Source organism: Sinocyclocheilus anshuiensis, unplaced genomic scaffold (assembly GCF_001515605.1).
Source record: "Sinocyclocheilus anshuiensis isolate Anshui unplaced genomic scaffold, SAMN03320099.WGS_v1.1 scaffold881, whole genome shotgun sequence".
Lineage (NCBI taxonomy): Eukaryota > Metazoa > Chordata > Actinopteri > Cypriniformes > Cyprinidae > Sinocyclocheilus > Sinocyclocheilus anshuiensis.
In genome coordinates, this window is record NW_015558695.1 from 1116371 (window position 1) to 1127982 (window position 11612).

Here is an 11612-nt window from a genome sequence, read left to right on the forward strand (position 1 = left end):
TCAGCTTTATTTCAGTTACTGAAAAAGATTTTTAATAGTTTTACTTGAGTAAAAATTATTTAAAAAATTGAAAAATGGTGTGTGTGTGTTTTAAGTGTTTTATTTTTATATTTATTTAGACACAATTGAATTGAATTTTAATATCTGCAATGTATTTACTTATTTATGGCCTTTTTTAGGCCTTAACATGAATATAATTATCACCCAGAATTTTTATCTCGTGCATTCCTACATGTTTACAAATGTATAAGTATCATACTTGATGTAAAAGCTGTTTTGACCACAGTTGCTGATGAAGTCGTAGGATTTGTCCAGTGGCTCCTCAGACAAAAAGCTGGAGCTATACGTGCTCTCTGGCACCACCAGCACATAGTCCTGAAACACAGAAGAGAAAAAGAAGTGTCATTGTTATTGTCAATTCATATTACCTTCAGTAAAACCTCATAATGACACTCACCAGCCACAGTGTCTTTCTGTCTGGAACACGCAGGGTCAGGATGACCTCATAGTCCGTCACATCCAAGATAATCTGGCTCTCTGACATGACAACACTACGACAACCATAACCATGGGGACAAAAGGATGCATTGACGTGGCCTGAAATACAAAAAGTGACCATTAATAAACAAGCATGTTCAGTGATAAAAAAAGAAGAAGAAGTCAATAAGTGAGTCTGTATTCATCTATTTGCTCACCCTGCCATATGCGTCCTCCGTTGATGTGGACCTGGACATTGTAAGTTGGGTGCAGGGGCTGATGGTAATGCAGGATGAACACATAACGGCCCAGTGCATGTACACGTGTTGAATACATTACAGCATTCTGGGAAAGGAAGCAGACAAACGAACATCAGAAGTGTGCTTTTTTATTAGCATTTAAATATCAGAAAGAGACAAACTACAAGACTGGCACAGATGGATAAATGGAGGGGAAAATGTTCTTTTAAAAGAAGAAACAGTAAGAGATGTTGGACAGCAATGAGAGTTTAATGGGCCTGATGTACCTGATTAGGATCCAGAAGCATGTGTTCACTGTTATCAACAGCGGTTGGTGGTCTGGAAGTCATTGGTCTGTCTGCATAAAGGCTGGGATCGGGGGCTGAAGCCATAGTCGAGTCCAGCACAGAAGAAGCCTGACCCTCTTTTAAGACCAGAGACTGAGGAGGATTCTGGAAACGAGACGGGATGCAGGAGCCGCTGGACAACAGAGAATATAAAACATGAATATGAATAGGATAAACCCTACTGCAATAAATAACACACAAATATTCTTCACTTTGATACCTAAAATAGCTAAAAATCATGTTAATGTCTGATGATCATGGGTTCTTATAACTGTAAATATGTAGGATCATCAAATGTCCTAATTTAAAAATGTCTGAAAAATAACTAAATGCGATTTCCAGAAAAGTCAGTGCTTGCAAGGCAGTGAAAGAATTTTGTTTAGGTAAAATGGTAGTTAGAAAGACTGAAAATAAAATAAAATAAAATAGTAGAAATGTTTAGAAAAGCTGAAGACCTAACAATAAAAACTAAACTAAAATAATAATAATAATAAATCTACAAAACAAGTGTTTGAGTGTAATGGCACATGATGCAGCACACAAGACTTAGGCCCCGTTTACACTAGTGCATTTTCGTTTTAAAATGCATAACTTTTGCTACGGTTATGCCTGTCGTTTACAGTACTCCGGCGTTGTCGACTTTTGAAAATGCTGCAGACCCCGTTTTAGTTTGAAAACTCCGGGGCTGCGTTTCAGTGTAAACGGAGCAAACCGGAGACTTTTGAAAACGATGGCGTGGCTGCCCACATTCTCTCTGCGTATCCTTGATGACCGTATATAAACAATAACATCATGCTCATTGTTGTACCCATAGATATGTATAGGTAGATACCTCATTTGACCGCTCCAAGCACACAGACGCGTCCGCCATCTAAATAATAGGGAATCTACCTATACATATCTATGGTTGTACCTGGATGAATGGTCATGTGACATGTGTTTTCGGCTGTGAAGTGTAGACGGAGATCGTTTCTGAAACGCAGTGAAAACGCCAGTGTAGACAAGGATCGTTTTCAAAACACCATTTTAAAACGAAAACGCACTAGTGTAAACAGGACTTTAGTTGAAGATTTACATGTTGTACGTGTTAGTCACCTGTCTGGAGAGAAGTGCCCGTGTGTGTTGATGCAGTGAACTCTGGGCTTCAGGTACTCCATGGTGAACTGAGCGCGAGGGATGAGGAACACTTTGTGCTGGAAAGGAAATCAGACACACACTTGTAAATGGCGTTTACAGTGGACACAGATAGCTTTTATGGCAGGTTCAAGCAGAAAAAAAACTCTCACAAGGAAAAAACTGCCTCTGTCTGTGGTAAGCAGGATATCAGCCTCTGTGGAGAGAGTGAAGACTGCCACACGCTTCTTGTCATCTACAGACACTGCACGGCACAGGAAACTACACACACATACACAGAGACACATACACACGAATCAATCAGCAAATGCAGAGTTTGAAGAAAAAGGAAAAAGACCAACTGAAGAATTAAATGGTATGCAAAAGCAATGCTTTCTAAAGAATAAAATTGATGAATATGGCAAAATAACTCATTTAAACCTCATTGTGGTTGTGATGTTACATTAAAACATTAAATATGACTCATTTTAATGTACATGCAAAGTGCCTAACCAATCATAAACAATGTCATGTAAAAGTCTTAAAGGTACAGTATCAAAAACAGCATGTTTAATTCTATGAGTCAGACAGAGAGAGTGAAAACTAAATATGACTGTTCTGATGCAAAAAAAAAAAACTTTGACAAACAGCAGGAATAAAGCTCAGTGTAAAAACCAAAAGTACATATGTGACCCTGGAGCACAAAACCAGTCTTAAGTCGCTGGGATATATTTGTAGAAATAGCCAAAAAAACATTGTATGGGTCAAAATTATCGATTTTTCTTTTATGCCAAAAATCATTAGGATATTAAGTAAAGAGCATGTTCCATGAAGATATTTTGTACATTTCCTACCGTAAATATATCAAAACTTAATTTTTGATTAGTAATATGCATTGCTAAGAACTTAATTTGGACAACTTTAAAGGCGATTTTCTCAGTATTTTTATTTTTTTGCACTCTCAGATTCCAGAATTTCAAATAGTTGTATCTCAGCCAAATATTGTCCTATACTAACAAACCACACATCAGCGGAAAGCGTATTTATTCAGCTTTCAGATGATGTATAAATCTCAATTTCAAAAAAATGAGCCTTATGACTGGTTTTGTGGTCCAGGGTCACATATTATGACCCCTTCAGGTTGAGTGTGAATACCTGAAACAAAAGAAAAGGGAAATGTTGCAATGTCACACAAACACACCTGTATTTGCAATGGAGCAGGATTATTTGCTCTTGATGAGTGCTTTCACCCGGTGAATTAACAGACACATTGAAAGTTTGAGGGAACTGATCTTCACTGGCGTACTCGACCACCAACACATACTCTCCAGGGACAGGAACACGACGATGCAGCTGGACGTTCATCTGAACACACAAACAGGATTTAATTTGTATAAAAATATGACTTTTATGTATTTATACACTACTGTTCAAAGGTTTGGGCTTAGTAAGATTTTTTAAATGTTTGGTCACTAAGGCTGCATTCATCTGAGTCAAAATATTGTGAAATATTATTACAATTTAAAATAAATGTTTTCTATTGTAATATAATTTACAATGTCATTTATTCCTGTGATGTAAAGCTGAAATTTCAGCATCATTACTCCAGTCTTCAGAGTCACATGATCCTTCAGAAATCCTTCTAATATGCTGGTTTGCTGCTCAAGAAACATTTATTATTATTAATGCTGAAAACAGCATCTTACGTCATTGCCGCTGCAGATGGCCATGCTGGGATGGCGGGGAGTGATCTTCTCAGTGTGGCAGGGTCTGGGCAGGTGATTATCAGACCTGCAGTTGGCATCATTGCTGGAGATGGATGGGAACTCATCCAGAGACAGATGCATGTACTGCAGACAGCTGAACACACCAAAAGACATTAGCTCAGTCACAGTGCATATAACAGGCATACACATGATATATGTACACAAAAAGTTGCTGTGCTACGGACTTTTGACTGGAATCCTGTGTGTTGCTGTATGAACAGGGTTCAGTCACTTGAAGTTGCAGGATAGGAGCCTCGTAATATGCACTGGGCAACAGCACCAGGTAGTCCTGCAGAGAGAAAGTGACAGAGAGAGTGTGTTTAGGGTTTGTTCATGTAGTAATAATGTTGAAAGCATCTTTAAGAGGGGGTCCTACCAGCAGAATGCCCTCCGCCTCAATAATCACAGTCCAGGTTCCTGGGTTCAAGACAAATGGCTCCACAAAACTGTTCTGAGGCACGCTCACAAATGTAGGTTCTGAAGTGGGTGCAAAGACGATCTGCTTGGACTGCTCAGAGCCTGCAAAGAGAAGGATGGAAACCTGTTTTATTGGGGATGGAGTTACAGCATTGGATGAATCAATAAAACTATGAAGTTACATATTTATAAATTATTAAACATTATCAACATATCAATTGTTGTACTCAAAGAATAGTTCATTTATAATTAAAAGCTGTCTTCATTTACTCATGAGGACTTTCTTTTTTTTCTGTGAAACACAAACGGAGAAGTTTAGCAGAATGTCCGAGCTGCTCTTTTCCATACAATGAAAGCAAAATGGGATGGAAGAATTCTATTCAAACTCTAAAAATGACATAAAAGCACTAGCAAATTAAAATGGAGTAAAGATTTGATATCTATTAAAATTAATTTGAACTGCTTCCATATGATTAGACTTTATATAACTATTACAGTAGCCAAGTCAAACAATAGTGTCTTTATATACAGATGCTGGAAGTAATAGTTTACAAGTCAATGAAATGGCATCATTATAAAATGGAAAAAAAAATGTTTGCTTAGTTTTATACATTATGCATTTTTTTAATTAATTTTTAAATGCGTAAATAACTTAGCTTCTGAAATTTTGTAAATTAATACCAAAACAAGAGGAAAGGGGAATTACTATGCAACAAGTTATATCTGTAGCATATCAAGACATTAAACAGCTTTTGGAGTACAGGAGTAAAGAAGTACAGTTATAGAATAATTTATCAATAGAATTTAAAATATAAACAGAATTTAAAAAAAATACAGCTATAAAAAAGCTATTTATTTTGTGTAATCGTTTATTTAGTTAAAAGCTTAATCAGGGACACATGCAGCAAATTAGCTATTATTAGCTAAAATAATAAATATAGAGCATATAGAGCAACATTGTTATTCTCTATTATTCAGTCAAATAAAATTAAAAATAAAATAAGTAAAATAATAAAATAAGGTGAAATTCATATGTCTCGATGAAAATGTTGCCCTTTGCTCTATGTACCAATGGCGTAACCATTATAAGCCATACAGACCAATGCTTGTTTGAGTACAAAAAGAGCAGCTAGAACAGTCTGCTAAATCTCTCCTTTGGGTTCACTGAAAGAATGAAAGTCTTGCACATCGAACCGTCAGACGTACCTCTTCTGCTGTTCTGATAGGCTGTGATTTTACCATTCGACACGGCCAACCTCGTGTTTACATATCTGAGGATGAAGCGCGTGAGATACACGTCTGCTTCACGAACGTGCACCATCATTTTAACTGTATTCTGAGATGAAGGACAAGGAAGACAAGGAGAAGAGGAGAGAGAGGGAAAGAGGAGGGGAGGGTTAAAGACCTGAACTGTGGCTTTCTGATCAAGATGGGTGTGATCATGTGATAGATCTGAGATGCTGGTTGCGATGAGAGTGTGTCTTGGACATGGGGAGAAGAGGGAGGGTTTGTCAAGAAAGCAGGAAGTCACCAGCTCGGAGAGCAAAGGATTTAAGTGAGGAAGGTAGAAAGATAGAGAAAAGTAGGTCATTAAAACAGAGGGTGCTCAAAAACTTACAATTCCCACAGAGGAAGTGTCTGCCATCTTCGATCACAGAGACCCGCCCCCTCACGTCCATGCCCCCACGGTTCACATAGTGCAAGACCACATGAAACAGGTCTGGAGAGCCAACCACCACCTCAACCAGAACCCGAGGCTAGAGAGCAAAAGAACGGCCCACAACAGACAGACACAGACAGAAAGAGAGACAAATGCAAAGCTGTTGCTCAAAACCACCACCAACCAGCACAACAGCCCAACACAGCAGCCAATGAACGCAAGCAGCAGCAATCCAAAGCCGTGATCAAAGCCCTCAGCCAAGCCAAAGACACAGCGCATTTCATTCACACAACGCAACGCTACATCTCAGTCTAATTTTACACACACGCATCAACTTGAACATCGTGAATATCTACAAAATGATGATAATGATAACAACATTTTGAAATAAATTTAACTTTAAAACAGGTCATATTTATTCACAGTTCTATTATAATTAATATTATAATTTTCATAGTATCTTCAACATTAAACAGTATTCATAACCTATTTTACTTCTGTAATGTGACATATTTCTGAGTGAAAAAGGATATCCAACAAGAAAAAAACTTAATACACAAATTGCTATAACACATCATATGTAATGATAATAATAATAATGTTATTTTAAGTGTTGTTATAGATTTGATATAGATGTATTATTATTACTATTATAAATATTAACAATATTAATAAGAATTATAATTATTGTTGTTTTTTATCATTTTATTATCAGTATTATATATAATACAATTATCAGATTGTTATTATTAGCAATTTGTTAATTTTATTATTATTAACCATTCAATAATGTTGTTGTTTTATAGCTTTTTCATCATCATCATTATTAATAATAATATTGCCATAAGTATAATAATAATTGTTGTTGTCGTAGTTGTTTATTATTAATATTATATTATTATTATAACAATTTGTTATTGTTATTATAATTCTAGATGATTATTTTTAAATAGTAGTAATAATAAAAAATAATGATTATTAATGTTGATGTTATTATAATTTATAATCAATATTATATATTGTCTTATTATTATTATTATCATTATCATTAACCATTCAATGATGATGTTGTTACAATTAAAAATATATATTATTATGAATTATTAATAATAATATTAACAACAAGAATAATAATTTATAGCAATGATCAATTGTTATTACTACTCTTGTTGTTGTTATTATTGTAGTTTTTTATTATTACTATTACAGAATTATTATTCTAACAATTTGTTATTATTATTATTATTTACCATTCAATAATGTAATTTAAAAAATAGATTTCAAGGTGCAAACTAGGGCTGCACGATAAATCGCATGCGATATTTAATGCGCATCTTGTCAGGAAGCCGGTTCTGTAATCAGCGGTAAATCTCCATCACCTGCGGCGCGTTAAATATCGCATGCGATTTATCGTGCAGCCCTAGTGCAAACTTATACGCGTGTTTGTGTACCTGTATGGGAGACATCTGGGCATATCCCCTCCAGCTGAAGCTCTCAAACTCCAGAGGATTGTAACCAAACCTCACTGGACGTCCATCCATGGTGGTGCCTTCCTCCACTTCAGACTTCATATGGTGCAGGTCTGGGAAATAATGATCTGGCCGAGGTCTAAACAAACACACCAGAGTCATGACAGAACCCCACATAAACTGCACACTGCTACATCTGTATGTGCTTTTTCTTGTCACTCACTGGTTGCATTTGGGTCCCTCCACATTGGGTCTGCATCGACACCGCCCGTGCCTCTCATTACACGCCTGCCCAACAGAGCCTCCAATATCACACTGGCAGCCTAGATGCACAGGGGCGAGAGTTTAACCCATTTCTTCATTTGAGTATTTAGAATGTCTGCTTGGATTTGATTATGTACCTTGGCACCCAAAGTAGTTGTTCTTCTGAAGGCTGAAGTACCCATCCTTGCACACATTACATGTGCCGCTGCACACGTTGGGTTTACAGTAACACTGGCCGGTGCTCTGATTGAAAGACAGATGGAGGTTTGTTAACTATGCTCTTGGAATTGAATTTGTAAGACGGCGTTATCACTGATATTTCCATACCTGAGTGCACTCTGCAACCTCACTCATAGTTCCTAATGTATTACAGTCACAGCCTGCAAAATCAATCATAATATACATTAGCAGAGACATATACTGTTTTATTTTCTATACAGCTTAACTAACAAGCTACATATTTGAAAACTGCACTGTCACTAGAGTCTGATTTGCCACCAAAGCGAACAAAATGGCAGTCTTTTGTTTACATGTTGGCCCAATTACTTAAAATGACATTTTGCGATGTGTCCAAACTTTTCTCTTACTTGAGCATCCATAGACTGTATGGAGAGAAAGATTCCAGTAGAGAGGCTTACAGCGATCACACGCCACCCCCTCCACATGAGGCCGACAGTTGCAGGAGCCCTGAGGAATAAAAAAAAACAAGCACTGAGAGTCTGGAATAGGAATGAAAGTTTGTAAAGACTGTGATTGATCCTCATTTACAGCGGTAGTTTAAAAAAATAACAATGTAAAAGATATGAAAAGGTGTGTCTAAACAAAATATTGACTCTGTCTACTGAATTGCTACATACTGCACTCTGTTGTTTCACATAATCTTTTGATACATTCACGAAATATTCAACATATTATGTGCAGTATATAGTATGATATGCACAATATAACAACATGAATAATTTACAGCACAATATGCATTATCCATTCTGAACGTAGCCATGTTTAATGTAGAAAGCTCAGTTATACTCACCACAGTGGGCAGGATGTCATTATGAACAGAGCCTGCTGGGTTGCAGGTCCCGACTAGAGCACAGAGAGGGAAAGAAAACCATCAGAACTACTTCAAATGAATGTAATATACAGGAACATGAATATTGTTTAAGTAAGATTACCTTGGCAGAGGGGAAAGCCATATGACCCAGGACTGCAGCTATCACACCTCTGACCCACAATGTTTGGCAGACAAACACACTGACCAGACACTGGATCACAGGAGCTGAAGCGAGAGCCCTCCAATGAACAACGACATGCTGAAACAGAGAGATTTCAATGTAAAATCACCTGTTACCACAGGTAACGTTGGCCTGTGATTAGAGTCATGTGACTTACGTGTGCAGCTGGGATAGGAGTAATATCCGGGTGCACACTGGTCACATTTGGGGCCACTGTAGTTGGGTCTGCAGTTACACTGACCCGACAAGGTACAGCTGGAGTCCAAAGATGCGCGAGGGTCACAAGTGCACACTGGGAAATTGAATCCAAGTAGTTATAATCGAGATGATACAGACAGTGAATCTGCAAATATCAGACTGAGCCTTTCTTTAATGTATTAAATCACTGTGTGTGTGTCTCACCCTGGCAGTTTGGATATGAGTGGAACCCTGAGCGACACTGATCACAGCGAGGACCAGTGAACTCCGGCCTGCACAAACACTGACCGGCTGTGTTGCATATCTCAGGCATAGAGCCCACAACACTGCAACCGCAATCTACAGACAGAGAGAGAAATAAAATTGAATCAAATGTTAATAGTTTCGAAGTCAACAAGAAATGCTTTTGCAATCCATTATACTTCTGTAATGTGGAAAAGGACATTTAATGAGAATGTTAATGTTCAATATTGACCAACTTGCATAGTAGACACAATTTTGCCTGAATGATTCAGAATTATTAAGCAAATATTTTGAATAAACATTCATTGACATTAAGTTTGTTCCTGAATAATTGAGAGTTTTTGAAGAAATCAATTCGGATAGGTGAATGATTCAATGACTCACTTATAAAGACAGTCCCTTTTTTGTTCCTGAATGAATCAATGCTTTTGAACAAATCTATTTATTTGAGAGAATGATTTAAATGATTCACTCATAAAGACAGTCACTTGTTTCATTTCAGAATGAATCAGTATTTTTAAATAAATCAGCTGAGTGAACAATTCAAATGACTAATTCATGAAGACAGTCACTTTTTTGTTCCCGAATGAATATTTTTGAACCAATCAGTTGACTCAAAGATTAAATGGCTCTTTTGAGGCAGTCACTTGTTTTGTTTCTGAATGAATTAGTGTTTTTGAACAAATCAGTTAAGTAACAGATTCAGTAACTCATGAAGACAGTCACTTGTTTCGTACCTGAATGAAACAATGTTTTTGAAAAAAATCAACTTGGACGAGTGAATGATTCAGTGAACTCGCTCATGAAGACAGTCACTTGTTTCACTTCAGAACAAATCAGTGTCTTTGAATGAATTGGACAAGTGAACGTTTCAAAGGACTCAGTTATACAGACAGTCACTTGTCTCCACCTACTGGTGTAATGATGTAAACTGCAGAAAGAGTCACTGAAAAATCTCCACCACTAATACACACACTTACAGTCTGTAAATGTGCAAACAGACAAGCAGAGTGAAAAGTCACGCCACTTAGCCAATCATATTGGTAATATCAACCAATCAAGTTACTACATTTCATAATGTGCACTGATAAATCAAATGCAATGAGACCAAGAATGTGTGTTAAGAAAGTAAATAGGGTCAATTAAAAATTCAAGTTGACCTTAATCAGAGCAGTAAAAGAACAGAAAACAGTTATTGTGGCTGCACTGTAAAGTTCATGGTTTGGCAGCACTCATGGGGGATTTTGAAGTTTAGTGAGATTAGAGTTGGCAAGCACTCACATTGGCACAGTGGGTAGTTGAAGTAGCCGGGCGCACACTGCTCGCATGAATAACCCTGAAACCCGCTCCGACACACACACTGGCCCGTTAGTGCATCACAGGACCCATCCAGGCAACCCTGGCCTGAACACTGACAGCCTGGGGGGAAGGGAGAGGAACAAGAATGTGGGCATGTTTGCATTGCCTTTGTCATTGGGTGGTATATTGTGCTCACAAACACTCCAACTATGTGCAAGATCAACAGCAGTTCAGCAGACAGACAAACACTGATGCAACAAACTGCATGTGTTTGCTCAGATGGACCTGTCACCTGCTGCAGTGGATTACACAGAAAAGACAAAAATGGGCAGAATGGAACAGCTGATCTGATCTGGGACTTAACAATGGACAGGCACACAGAATGCATAATGAAATGACAAACATCTTTATACTAACATTAAAGATTCACTGTAATTAACTCAGTGACAATTATAAGAGCCATAAAACGTGCTTACGCTGACAGTTGAGGCCGAAGTGACCAGGAGCGCAGGTGTCACAGTGTTCTCCGGTGAATTCAGGTTTACACACACATGTATTGGTGTGAGGGTCCGGCCTACAGGAGTTCCCTTCTGTACCTGCAGCGCTGCACTCACAGTCTGCACAACACAAGAACGTAACAAAATGTATGAGAAATCAGTGAATGAGAATAAGAATCAAATCCGATTCAAATCGAGATGAATCAAACTGAATCAAATCAATGTCTTACTAATGATTTCCCCTGCAGGTCTGGCCTCTCCACTGATGTACCTCTCTGACAGAAATAAACACAAGCAACTGTATAATAAACAACGAGAATTTCTTTACACATACAGTGGGTACGGAAAGTATTCAGACCCCCTTCAATTTTTCACTCTTTGTTATATTGCA

General features: G+C 37.6%; 1 protein-coding gene across 1 annotated transcript in view; it reads right to left on the reverse strand.

The window, feature by feature from the left end:
- The window catches only part of LOC107681381 (laminin subunit alpha-5-like), an 81772-nt gene that overhangs the window by 27176 nt on the left and 42984 nt on the right, over positions 1–11612 (reverse strand). The window contains exons 11-33 of the mRNA XM_016477662.1: positions 11452–11496; positions 11201–11341; positions 10707–10844; positions 9387–9521; positions 9142–9276; positions 8925–9062; positions 8783–8835; positions 8340–8439; positions 8080–8132; positions 7890–7995; positions 7712–7811; positions 7471–7627; positions 5978–6116; positions 4319–4461; positions 4128–4231; positions 3883–4036; positions 3378–3541; positions 2350–2458; positions 2159–2256; positions 1004–1196; positions 696–822; positions 458–597; positions 260–375 (exon numbers count right to left, since the gene is read on the reverse strand). Of these exons, the coding sequence (XP_016333148.1) occupies positions 260–375; positions 458–597; positions 696–822; positions 1004–1196; positions 2159–2256; positions 2350–2458; positions 3378–3541; positions 3883–4036; positions 4128–4231; positions 4319–4461; positions 5978–6116; positions 7471–7627; positions 7712–7811; positions 7890–7995; positions 8080–8132; positions 8340–8439; positions 8783–8835; positions 8925–9062; positions 9142–9276; positions 9387–9521; positions 10707–10844; positions 11201–11341; positions 11452–11496 (2788 nt within the window). The remainder of the gene's footprint in view (positions 1–259; positions 376–457; positions 598–695; positions 823–1003; positions 1197–2158; positions 2257–2349; positions 2459–3377; positions 3542–3882; positions 4037–4127; positions 4232–4318; positions 4462–5977; positions 6117–7470; positions 7628–7711; positions 7812–7889; positions 7996–8079; positions 8133–8339; positions 8440–8782; positions 8836–8924; positions 9063–9141; positions 9277–9386; positions 9522–10706; positions 10845–11200; positions 11342–11451; positions 11497–11612) is intronic.